Raw genomic sequence first — 13,466 nt, 5'->3', positions numbered from 1 at the left:
GACTACAAATATATTCTTCCACTCCTACTTGACTAGGATGGGTTCAAAAAATTCCTAAGTTGTGAATCTGAGTCTATAAATAGAGGGAATTTCTACTTCAAATATCACTTTAAGAATCAAGACAGCATGTTTCTTCAAAAATACGACCTACTCAGAAAGTAAGTCCTAGCTTGATTTTTACATATGCGCCCAAAATAAGCCCAACCCCCCCAGAACATAAGCCCTAATTAAGACCCCGCCTACTCCATGATGCACAGGTAAAAATCAAGCTAGGGTGGGAATGGGGCTGGTGGAGCTGCCCTACTACTTTTTTTTATTTATTTATTATTAAATTTCTATACCGCACCATCTCCCGAAGGACTCAGGGCAGTTTACAGCCATATTAAAATACACGATAAATACAAAGTAATAAATAACAATATTAAAAACAATTAAAATCAAATAGTTAATGGCCCAATCACTAAAAACGGTCAAAGACCGATTTAAAACCATTTAAAATTTCGTTTAAAATATGTTTTAGGCTAGTCCCGCTCGATGAAATAGTAAGGTCTTCAGTTCATGCTTGAAGGCCCGGAGGTCGGGAAGTTGTCGTAACCCCGGAGGTAGCTCGTTCCATAAAGCTGGTGCTGCCACAGAGAAGGCCCTCCCCCTGGGAGCCGCCAACCTATATTGTTTGGTTGACGGCACCCTGAGGAGGCCCGCTCTGTGGGAGCGCACAGGTCGTTGGGAGGCAAATGGTGGCAGAAGGCGGTCTCGTAAATATCCCGCTCCTAAGCCATGGAGCGCTTTAAAGGTGGTAACCAACACCTTGAAGTACACCCGGAAGGCCACCGGCAGCCAGTGCAGACCGCGCAGGATAGGTGTTATATGGGAGCAACGCGGTGCTCCCTCTATCACCTGCGCGGCCGCATTCTGGACTAGCTGGAGCCTCCTGGTGCTCTTCAAGGGGAGTCCCATGTAGAGAGCATTGCAATAGTCCAGGCGGGAAGTGACGAGGGCATGAATGACCGTGCGTAGGGAGTCCCGGTCAAGGAAGGGGCGCAACTGGTGAATCAGGCGAACCTGATAGAATGCTCCCCTGGCGACGGCCGTCAGATGTTCCTCGAAGGACAGCCGATCGTCCAGGAGAACACCTAAGTTGTGCACTCCTTCCTTGGGGGTCAGTACTTACCCCTCAACAGTCAGCGATGGTGTTAGCTGACTGTACCGGGACGCCGGAACCCAAAGCCACTCAGTCTTGGAAGGGTTGAGCTGGAGCCTGTTCCTCCCCATCCAGACCCGCACGGCTTCAAGACACCGCCCCATCACCTCGACGGCTTCATTGGGGTGGTTCGGGGTGGAAATGTACAACTGAGTATCATCAGCGTACAGATGGTAATCCACCCCGAACCCATGGATAACCTCGCCCAGCGGCTTCATATAGATGTTGAACAGGAGAGGCGAGAGAACAGACCCCTGAGGCACCTCACAAGTGAGGCGCCTGGGGCCGATCTCTGCCCTCCTGCCAACACCGTCTGCGAACGGTCAGAGAGATAGGAGGAGAACCACCGATGAACGGTGCCTCCCACCCCCAATCCCTCCAACCGCTGCAGCAGGATACTATGGTCGATGGTATCAAAAGCCGCCGAGAGATCTAACAGGACCAGGACAGAGGAACATCCCCTGTCCCGAGCCCTCCAGAGGTCATCCACCAACGCGACCCAAAGCCGTCTCGGTGCTGCATCCGGGTCTGAAACCAGACTGGAACGGGTCCGGATAGACAGTTTCCTCCAGGTGTTGAGGAAGCTGAAACGCCACCACACTCTCAATAACCTTCGCCAGAAAGCGAAGGTTGGAGACTGGACGATAGTTCACTAATACAGCTGGGTCCAGGGAGGGCTTCTTGAGGAGGGGTCGCACCACCGCCTCTTTCAAGGCGGCGGGGAAAATGCCCCCCAACAGAGAAGCGTTAGTAACTCCCAGGAGCCAGCCTCATGTAACCTCCCGTGTGGCCAGTACCATCCAGCAGGGACACGGGTCCAATAAACATGTGGTGGGGTTCAACCTGTCCAACAACCTGTCCATGTCATCGGGAGTCGAACTCAGCCCAGATAATACTCTCAAGACTCGTCCCCACCATTCTCCCGGATCTATCCAATCAGTGTCCAATCTGTCCCGAATCCGAGCGATTTTATCAGACAGATACTGTACAAAATCCTCAGCACGCCCCTGTAGAGGGTCCTTCCGAGCCTCCTGCCTAAGCAAGGAGCGGGTTACCCTAAACAGGGTGGCTGGGCGATTATCTGCCGATGCGATGAGAGCGGAGAAGTAATTATGCTTTGCCGCTCTGATCGCCACTAGGTAGGTCTGAATATGCGACCGCGCTAGTGTTCGGTCGGGTTCGGAGCGGCTGGACCTTCAAGCGCTCTCTAGGCAACTTTTCTGGCGCTTCATCTCTCTCAGCTCCTCGTTATACCAAGGAGCTGGTCGAGTTCGTCGCCGGATCAGAGGCCGCAAGGCACAACGCAGTCTAAGGCCCCAGCCACCGCCTCCTCCCAGGCTAAATCCCTCGGAAACGGCCCAAGCTCCGTCAGAAACCTCTCCAGGTCCATCAGGCGCTTGGGACGGAACCATCGAACCGGTTCCGTCTCCCTGCGGCGTGGTGCAGCGGTTCGAAAGTCTAGCTGAAGGAGTAAATGATCTGACCATGACAGGGGTTTAGATATTAACTCCCCTAATTCCAGATCATTTAGCCACTGTCCCGAGACAAAAATCAAGTCCAGTGTGTTACCCCCGGTGTGGGTGGGACCGTTCACTACCTGGGTCAGGTCCAAGGCCGTCATGGAAGCCATGAACTCCCGAGCCTCCTGCCTAAGCAAGGAGCCAGGTGCGTAATCAGCAAGCCCACCTGCACCCCACGGCCCCACCTCACTGGGAGGGTTTCGCAGCCGGCTATCATCTCCAGCAGCTCGGGCAGGGCTGCTGTTACGTAGCAAGGAGCCAGGTACGTAATCAGCAAGCCCACCTGCACCCCACGGCCCCACCTCACTAGGAGGGTTTCGCAGCCGGCTATCTGCGGGACAGCGACCTCCCTCGGTTCCAGACCGAGGTACTTACCTTCAGATAGTTGCAGCCAGGCCTTGCACACCTCAGTCCATTTCTTCTACAGCCGGCAAGGCTTTCCTGAAAACCTCTCTAGCCAATAACAGATTGATCCGGAGCTCTGTTATCAGCTAGCCAATAACAGATTGATCCGGAGCTCTGTTATCAGCTGCAGAGGCCTTCAGGAAAGCCTTGTAGGACGAAGAAGTTCCTGAAGGCCTCTGATAGCGAAAAAGAGGCCGGGGACAATGCACGCAAGTGAGGTGAGTCAGTGGACGACATCGCCCCTGAAAATAAGACCTGATGCCTTTTTTAGTGGCAAAAATAAATAAATACAAGACAATAAAAATCTATAATAATATATTATTTTCAGGGAAACACAGGTAAGTAGAATTTTAAAGGCTGTTATCCTACACCTGACTGCACCAAGGTTTGAAAGCACAAGCTTTACTTGATAATTAAGCTTACAGAATTGTGGGCCACAATGAAAGAACAACTCAGAGCCTTTGAACCTGACATTCAGTTATGCTGAAATGATAAATGTCTTCCTGATAAAGCAGGCGTTTGAGTTTTAACTGATACAAAAATCAAAATGAAAGACTTCAATTAAATGTGCAAGACAGATATTTTTTGTGTATGTCTATTTCTGAAAACCATTTTTATAGATCAGGTTACTAAAAAAGTAAAACTGCTAACCAAAGATGCTCAGAGGGAGAATGGAGGCATCCTCTTAGTGAATTACGTCTAGTCCTTCATGGCCAATTGCTAAGGGAGGGATAAGGCCAGTTGATAAAGAAGATGTAGAGACCCTATCTTGGGGGATTCTGCAAGCAAATTGCAGAAGATTGCATACTGCCTTGGAAGCAAATATTTTAATTAGGTCAGGCCAATATATTCTGCATTAGGAGGGAAACTCTGCCGCTGATCCTTAGGGCATAATGAGAAAGACGTTAATGTATTGTTATAAATGATTCTCATATTATCAAATCACCTTGAATATTTATTGATGTACAGCCATTTACTCAAATTGATTGTTCTGAAGAATTCCAGAACATTCCAATTCAATATTTTGATTCTGATAATCTGGATAACCTGTGAGTGGTTGACAGTATTCTAGAAACTTTCCTGAACAAAAAGTTATTTGTGGTCCTTCAGAAGTCAGGTTGTTGGGCCTGATTCCCCAACAACATGACTTCTGAAGGGTTTCAGAAAATTTACTTCTGGAACCTGCTAGATCACTCTGGAATGGCCATATCAGTATGGGTTGGAAAGAGAACCAAAGGTTCTGGAGTTTTCCTGAATATTCCCTCTGCTATAGAATAGACCGAAAAACCTATCATTAAACTTCTTCTAAATTCAAGGACATATACATGGGTTAGCTCATTTTACATTATTCACACAAAAGAATGTTATGAGAGAATGTCTGCTCTACAAGAAAACCAGATTAAGAAACCAATGCCAACCACTTTTATTATAATAGCTACAGTAACTGAATCTTATAAGTTTGAATGTGTTGAATCCCCTTCCTCTATCTTTGTGTGACCTAGGGAGGGGTTTATCAAGTTATTTTCTTAGGCAGGTGTCAAACCCCTCTTAGCTGACTATTGATTTATTTAGTAACTTTTCCAGGACATTCCTTCTGCTGTCTATAAGTAGACAGAAACAGACACAGGGACATGCAGAAACTATGAATTGTGGATTTGAACATGGATTACTGTGGTCATAATCCTTTGCTCTAATCACTACACTATACAACACAGATATTACACCATTTAGCAATAAAATCTAACCTGTTTCATGGCTATCTGCAATGAAAATGGTCATATCCATTACAACACTATGTCATAGTATGATCCAAGGAGCGGTTCATAATAATTGAAGTAAAATTATGCCAAGCATGTTAAATAGGAAGACTTTAAATTAATTATAATATATCTTGACATTTTTATCATTCTCTTATATATTTAACACAGGGGATTATTTGGTGACAGTTTGGAATACTTCAGCATATAATTAGAAATATTCTACCCACATACCCTGCAAAAAATAATTATGACAAACTTTGGTAAAGTTCTATGAATCTTTTCAGGATTTCCCCAGACATCATTTAGTAAGAAAATCTGTATTTTATGTTTGCACTATGGAACAATATCCAAGGCTGTTAATGAGATGCAAAGATATAATACTGAAAAAATAGAGTTCAAAAAGAGAAAGAAAGCAACAGAATAATTAAAATCACCATAATCAAGCCAATCAAAACTGCAGTAGAGATCATATTAAAAAAAATGGCCCACAGAGATCATGGGATGCAGGCAAGATAGAATGGGAGAAGATGCAGGTATTGATAATATAGAGATACCTATATATCCCTCTATGTCTCTAGTTAAAGAAATTGGTTCATACATACACATTGTCTTCTACACATATTTTAGGTCCAACTACGTTGGCTGCTCCGCTTGCCATTTTGAAAGCAAAATGATTCGCTGGACATGCTTTTGTTGTTCCACATTTATACTTTGGGGGCTTTGTAGCTTTGGGGAAAGAAGGGAATAGATTTTAATTTAAGGAATGCAATAAAAATTCAAAATAAAAAAGAACATACAAAAAAGAAAGAAAAAGATATAACTTCAAGACATTGCAAAATAAAGGCAAGTATATAAAGGTAAAATGCAAGCAAGTTGCATATGTCATTTGAAACTCAGGAAAAGCATTCCATGCCATGCCCATTTGATTCGCAGAATATATTCTGCAACAAAATTGTCTACGATGTATTTATTATAACCTTAGGTTATATACAGGTGCACAATAACCTTACACTTAACTAGTGGTTATAAGGTTTTATCTTTTTTTCCTCAAATATGTCAGGGCATGCATGCACCTCCATTACAGATCCTAGCTTGCACTGAACAGATCGAGCCAACCTGGTGTAAAACTGCAACTCAATTTTATCTATTGTATTTATTATACTTGTATAATATCAAAACCTCTATTAATGCATTGTTTATCATCCAAAAGTGTTTAAACATACTGCTTTAAGCTTAATCAACTTAATTTATCCTGCTTGCCTCTTATTAAAATGTATTACGTAAATGCTTTGATTGATCAAAGTCATGTTGGACAGTGAATGTAATAGCTATTGGCCAATCTAGTGATAACCATTACATGTAAACAAGCAAACTGTTAACTTGGAATGTTAGAGAGGAGCAAATAGTAAAATCATGAATTAACCTAGTCTTATGATTTGGGATGAATACATGGAAGTGAAGGAGTAGATTTAATTATGAAAGCATTGAAATGAAAGTCACAAAAAAATGAGTCAGTGTTATGTTGGTTGTTGTGGGTTCATATGAAAGTAGGAATCCATAAGTTAGTGATATCAGCATGTTTTTGATCTAGTGGTTAGGGCACCAGGCTAGAAAGCAAGAGACCATGAATTCAAGTGCTGTCTTAGCCATGGAAGCCAGCTGTCTCTCAACCCAAATCACCTCACAGGGTTATTGATGTAGGAAAAAGAGGATGAAGGAGGATTAGATATGTTTGCTACCTTGAGTTATTTGTAAAAATAATAAAATATGGGATATAAATAAGGAAAAAAGATGAATAAATCTTGTGTTCTAGTCTAATGTATGATAATAAATAAGGAACTAGATATGAATTCTTGGAAGAACTGCAAAATATTCTGAATCCAGAGAAGCAAATTATTCTGTTATGTGACATGTATAGATAAGTGGAAATGAGATGCAAGTAGAGGAAAGGGTTTTGAGTGAAAATAATGAGAATAGTGACTTCTGAATCTTTACTAAGAAAGTGATCTGTTTCAAATGCATGATATAAGCATAAGCCTATTCGTAGATACATATAGCAAAGGAACAAATTTAAATCTAAAGTGTGGTTGATCTGATCATTTTTGATGAAATATTGGGAATATTATCAAAGGATACACAAGTGATGAATTGTTCTGAATGTGGAAATAGTTCTTTTTTGTAGTGACAAGAAATTATGTGGAAGAAAATAAAAGTACAAGCAGCCATTGTGAAAGTATAAAACCTGTAGAAAGAAAAAGTGTGAGTCCAGTATGAAAAAGTATTAGAAAATAAATTACTCTCCCCAAACCAAATGAATGGAAAGAGGAAATGGAAACTGCTTGGAAGGGAATGAAAAGAAATATGTTACTGATTATTCCCAAAGTGTATGGAGTTAAACTAAAGGGAAGTATGAAAAGGAACAGTTAATAGAAAAGCGTGAAAAAGACTATGGGTGAGAAAAAGAGGCAATGAGGGGAATAACTGAAGAAAAATGAGAATGAGAGAAAGATGTTGTATAATGTGTACTGAGAGAAAGACAGTTGCAAAGAAAGTAGTCAAAGAAAGCAGTGAATGTTAAAGGAGGCTAAGAAAATGTTGAACAAAAGGAGTTCTGAAGTGGATGAAGAAGTCCAAAACTACAGCTTCCTTCAAAGTGAACAGAAATAAAAACAGAACTGATGAAACGATTCCAAATGAAACTTGTGATGGAATGCCAGAAGCATTTTAGAGTGTTATTTGGGAATCAGTGATATGTCAAAGAATGAAGTTGAAAAGTTTAATGCCTTTCATTAAATCCATTTATTTAATGCATTTATGGATAAATGTGTAAGGAAAGTTGCTGGTGATGATGGAGTCATGAACATATGTGTGCTTTGGTATACAGACAATCCTATATTGTTGAATGAGAAGCCAATTATTTAAATGAATGTTGGCTCTGCAAAGTAATATCTGAACAATGAATGTGTAATGCAATGTAATATCCGAACAATGGATGTGTATCAACACCCATGAAGTTGTATTTGACAGAGGAAATAAAACTGTAAGTAATAACAACATGAAAAATCCTAGAGCAAGACAATTAATCTGTGTATTTTAGTACATTTTAAGACGAGAAAATGTTTGTAGAAAAGTAATAAACATTGTCATCTAAAGAATATTTATTGAAATAATTTTAAAAGGCTATACTGTATATAAGATCATGCATGTGTCCACAATGTTGTGTGAAGAGCTGAATATGTCCAGAGAAAAGTAAGTAAGCTGAATGCAATCGGAATGGGACACTTAAAAGAAATAACCTGAATGTGGCCAAACAAGAAGAAATAGTGTCAAGAATGAATGATTAAAGTGAGCTAATAGTATGAAAGAAACAGGTGGTTTAGTCAGACAGAATAAATATGGACTAAACTGCACAATACTTAAATGAAGGAAGAGGGAACAGTTAAGAAAACAAGAAAATTGTGGATGAAATTGATAGCCTCAAAACTACAAAAGATAAACACACACGAAATTTAAGGCAATGTATGAAGAGTATATGGTTGAGGTGGAAGCAAGGGTGATTTTGAAAAAAAAGAAATGTATGAAGAAATAAAGTGAACATGGCTACTAAAAATGTATTTAACTACATTCCCTCCTCCCTCCCACCCTTCCCTTATCTCATGCCTTTAATTTATTTGGTTTCCTATCTTGTAGTACTTTGCAAAGCTTCATAGATTCAATCTGAAGGTTTGATCAAAATCTAAGCAGGCTTTCAGACTGAATGGAGATTTGCTCCAATATTCAAAATTGTATCAGGAAGCTACAAAATACTTCACAGATTTACAAACCACTTTTTCAGATTTCAGGCTTTTTGTCTGTTTCTGATTTATTTTACAGGCTTTACACAATATTCCAAGTTCACGTTCACAGATGGAAAACGGGAAGGAACATGAGGAGTGCTGTGAACAGTGCTTGATATATTTAATATATTTAATCATCTAATTAAACTTGCTGCCTCTGAGAACTCTTTTAAGACTGGAAGAGTGATATTACTCAAGCTTCATTCATTTATTCAGCTTTCAGTTTCTTTAAGATGGCCAACTAGACACTTGGACTTTACTCTTATGCTAATTTAATTTTACATTTCTAGGCTGGTTCAGCCAACACAATAGAAGCTGAACTCTGCTGTTGGACTACAGATTCAAAACTAACCATTCCAATATATATTCTTGGCTCAAATCAGTAAGTTCTCTTGGGAACAAGTCTTACTTTTAAAATCTGCATATAGGTAGATCTTGACTTAAAACCTTAATGGAACTTGCCCATTAAGTCATACGCCATGATGGTCATAAAGTGGGTCACCCACATAACCAACCCAATTTTACAAATTTTTGTGGTGATTGTTAAAGGAATGCTATAACCAGAAATGCTGGTTTTTGGCAAAAACATAAAATGCGACTGAAGGATGCTGCAAACAGCTATAAATGCAGGCAGGTTGTCAAGGGCCCAAAATGCAGTCATGTAACTGGGAAGGACGGCAGATGTCAAAACATCGGAACTTGGACATAACTAGGGAAGCCCACCATAACTTCAAACAGTCACTAAGTGACAGGTTGTAGACTACATACTGCTCTGGCAGGTTTAGGCATCCATTATCAGTGAATAGGTGTCAAATAAACACATACAGAGCTGGCCCAAATTGAAAACATTTATATTTCCATTGCAGTATGAACCTCTGAATTTCTAAGAGCCTTATGTCAGGATCTTCAATCTGTCTTGGCTAAGATGGTTTATGTATTCATTTAATTCAGTGGTGGGATTCAAATAATTTAACAACTGGTTCACCTAGGGTCAGGTTGACTGTTGTGAGGAGTGTGGCCCATCACCGTCTTCCAGCTCCGCTGCACATGCAGGATGAGCCTCCCGCAATGGCCAACTTGACCCTGGGCGAACCGGTTGTTAAATTACAAACCCCCCCCCCCACTATCAAAGTAGATCCTGGGCGCTGCGCTGCAATGGAGAAACAGGAAATGAAGTGGCCAGCACAATGGAAGGTGGAGGAGCAGGGAGAAGAAAAGGGAAAGCGGCCTTCTCCTTTCATTGGGCTGGCTAGTCCGTTGCCCGTTTCTCCATTGCAGCACAGCGCAGCACCCAGGATCCACTTTGATAGTGGGGGAGGGGAATAATTTAACAACCAGTTCACCCAGACTGGTACAAATTTGCTGAATCCTACCACAGATTTAATTTCTTTCCTCCAGTTTTAATGACTCTGTACAATGGACTAATGGTCCCACTTCTGTGGATTTAATGATAAACTGTGATAAGTAGAGGATTAAAAAATCAACTCCTTTGACAATTTTTAAACAAAGTGATTTCCTCTAGACCAGAGTTCCCCAAACTCTCTGGGTTGGTGGCCAGAGTGGTGAGGGAGATGGGAAAGAGGGGATGGTTTTGTGGGAGAGGCAGGTGCATGCACATGCGCCAACACCTATTGCTTGTGTGAATGGGGCTCCAAACGCTCACACAAGTGGGCCATGAGCATCTGTGATGCTTGTGCGAGTGAGGCCCGAGCGTGAGCACCTGCAACACTCGCACAAGTGAGGCACCAAGTGCCTGTGATGTTCACACAAATGGGGCACTGAGCCCACACACAAGTGGGGCTGTGCGCACACATGCACACTTGTGCTCCAGCCAGCCACTCACACTACCCGATTGCAAATAGCCCGCAGACCGGTAGATGCCCACAGGTTGGGGAATCCTGCTCTAGACCAAAGGGAAAATGTCATATTTTCAGCAAATTATTTTTGGTGGCATGAATCTGAAAGTCAGCATCTCCTTTCCTATGTCTTCACACTCTTCAGTCTTTAAAAAAATAAACCCAAATCTAAATACTAAAAACTTAGATGAATGAGAGTCATGAGTTTAAAAAATCTTTATCAAAGAATAGACACTGGAGAAGATAAAGCTTTCTAAATCTTTACCTGTGTCTCTTGAACTGCTGACTTTTTATTTGTCTCTTACTAGGAAGCTCTTAGACAACCTGAATTCTGAGGAATTTCACAAGTCTTTCCCTTCAAAATCGGCATCAGCCTTGCATTGCTCACTAAGATGTCCTTACTATACTGGATATCACTAATGGATCTTAATTATGATGCATTAAAAATACCAATAAGTAATAACTGTAGTGCAGAATACTCACTTCGCAATGGTGCGTCCAGTGCTGACCTTGCTAGAAAAATTAACATTGAAATACACATTAGAAAAACTTTTTTCTTAATTATGCTTTTTATGGAATTATTATGCTTTTAATGTCATAATTCCTAACTCACCAAATTAAGATTATAGTTTATCATTCTATTTGATGATATGGTTGCCAACTGTACAGTAACATTTTGGTGCAATTGACTACAATATTATGCTGTACAAGAGAAGGTCAGTACAGAATATATACCATGAGTTACACACATATGCACTAATTACTCATATAGTAAATCTTTAGTTTAAAAGATCTCAGTTTGGTGAACTTCAGACACAATGAACATTTTTTTCATTTGTGTTTCCCCCTCATTTCAATGGCCTTTAAACTGGATGGTTTGATTGTTAAATCAAAGCATTGCAAATGATGCCATTTACAACAATTTTGTAATTATACCAATGTTATAAATTGTATTTAAGGGACATCTCCTCCTCTCAAAGCATCACATAAATTATTTACTGTAAATAAATCAGAAGAGGATATAAAAAAAGCGACACTGACTTTTTTACTCCACATAATTTGAAACTACCATACTCATCTTGACAAATGACAGAAATGGGATTCTGAACTGAAAGCATAGCCAAAATATATTAAGTCTACTTTTGTCTACAATCCTTAACTGATCTATCTGTGAGTAAATCTCACTAACAGGATTATGTTTGAGAACACCAATATATATGACTGCATTGTGCTTAAATTATACAATTCTGTGTGAAAATAACTTAAGTAGGTTACTTACCAAAAAGATTTCCTAAACTGGCGTCCATTTTTATTTCAAATACTTGAGATATGACATAAAACATCAGCAAGAACACAGCCACTGCTATTACCAACTTTGCTGCTCCTAATTTAAACAGAGCAAAAGGAAGTCGCTGAACAACTGTACAACTGTCTAATATAATAAAATATCCCCACCACTACTACAATAATATTGGGAATATAGCCATGTCCAAATAACGCAATGCAAATGTTTTATGAAACAAATATTTTGATGCAGAAACTCTTGTTAATTTGTTTGGAAGCAAATTATAGGACTTTATCTGCATAAATATATAATTTAGAAATTATAGCAGTGAGAACCGATGTGAAATTTCTTTTTCATTTAATTGATTATTCTTGCTTTTATTTCATGTGTATAAGCCAGTAAATATATTTTACAACGATTACAGGAAAACAAAGGTCCTGGTGGATTTTTGTAAAAAAAAAAAAGGAAAAAAAAAGGTGGGGGGGAGGATTATAGATGATCATTCTTCATTCTATTTTTCTCACATTCATTAAGAATATTTTTGAAATGCTTGCTTATTTTTTTTAATGATCACATTATCTAAAATGGTATATAATACATCTTCATAATTTCAGTAAATGCTACTTTGGTACAAAAGTAACTGAACCATTCATAACTTGGTTCACAAAACAGGAACAGGCTTCAGGTTCACATTTTCCCATTTTTGTCCATTTCATTTTGTCATTTGTGCACAGATTATTGTGAGCTCTAATGAAGCAAACTGCAGCTACTACAAATCCATTACTTCTTCTATGCATGAGCTAGAAAATCAATTCTATTTTTCAGGCTGCATCCAATTGGCCATCAGATGTCAAATAAACAGTAACTTCAAAACAGGCATTTATGGGTGTAGAAAGGAATATATAATGCCCAAAGCCACTTTCCAATGATTCAGCTATGACAAGAATAAGATGAAACTCCTGGCTTACCAAACATTTGCCAATATATGTTCACACTTTTCCCATAGCAACAAGTACAGAAAAATAGCTTTTACCATTCAAAGTTAAATATTAGACATGCAATTACATTTTCTTGTTTTTCTTCTGAAGATGTCATTGCCCTTAAAAGTCTTACAGATTGCATGATGCCTAATTGTGAATACAAACTGTATTCACTAAAGAGTCTCAATAAAAGTGGGATTTTTGTGATGTGATCCCAAAATCCTTGGAAAAGCATTTAGTGGAAACATACCTATCCACATATCCATAATGCTGCCTTCCAATTTAACATAGGCATTCTGAGTTATTAGAGCAGCATAGAAATACTTGTTACCTTGTATGGTGCAGTAATTAAGGCACCAGGCTAGAATCTGGGAGATTGGGAGTTCCAGTTCTGCCTTTAGGCATAAAACCAACTGGGTGACTAGTCAGGGACAAGCTTTTTAAGGGTTATTTAAATTTTAAATCAATTCAAATATCTTAGAATTATTCATTCTAAAATAACAGTAATATGGTCGTTCTGGAGTCATAATTCTATAGATAAGAACTATGAATGAATATATCTAAGATTCTCATAATAGCATTTATATAGTTACTTGCACAGTAACCAGCTTGGTCAATGAGGA

General features: G+C 39.7%; 1 protein-coding gene across 2 annotated transcripts in view; it reads right to left on the bottom strand.

Annotated features, from left to right (window-relative positions):
• Window positions 1–13,466, bottom strand: part of FAM3C (FAM3 metabolism regulating signaling molecule C) — a 37,898-nt gene that overhangs the window by 9,115 nt on the left and 15,317 nt on the right. Inside the window, exons 3-5 of one of the 2 annotated variants that reach the window (XM_058191040.1) lie at window positions 11,858–11,962; window positions 11,062–11,091; window positions 5,489–5,612 (exon numbers count right to left, since the gene is read on the bottom strand). In XM_058191040.1, the coding sequence (XP_058047023.1) occupies window positions 5,489–5,612; window positions 11,062–11,091; window positions 11,858–11,962 (259 nt within the window). The remainder of the gene's footprint in view (window positions 1–5,488; window positions 5,613–11,061; window positions 11,092–11,857; window positions 11,963–13,466) is intronic. The other variant, XM_058191042.1, reaches the window with a different exon arrangement.

The sequence above is a fragment of the Ahaetulla prasina genome, chromosome 7, assembly GCF_028640845.1.
Source record: "Ahaetulla prasina isolate Xishuangbanna chromosome 7, ASM2864084v1, whole genome shotgun sequence".
NCBI classification, from domain to species: Eukaryota; Metazoa; Chordata; class Lepidosauria; order Squamata; family Colubridae; genus Ahaetulla; species Ahaetulla prasina.
Note: the sequence above shows the minus strand (reverse complement) of the source record. Positions and strands in the feature narration are given on the sequence as shown.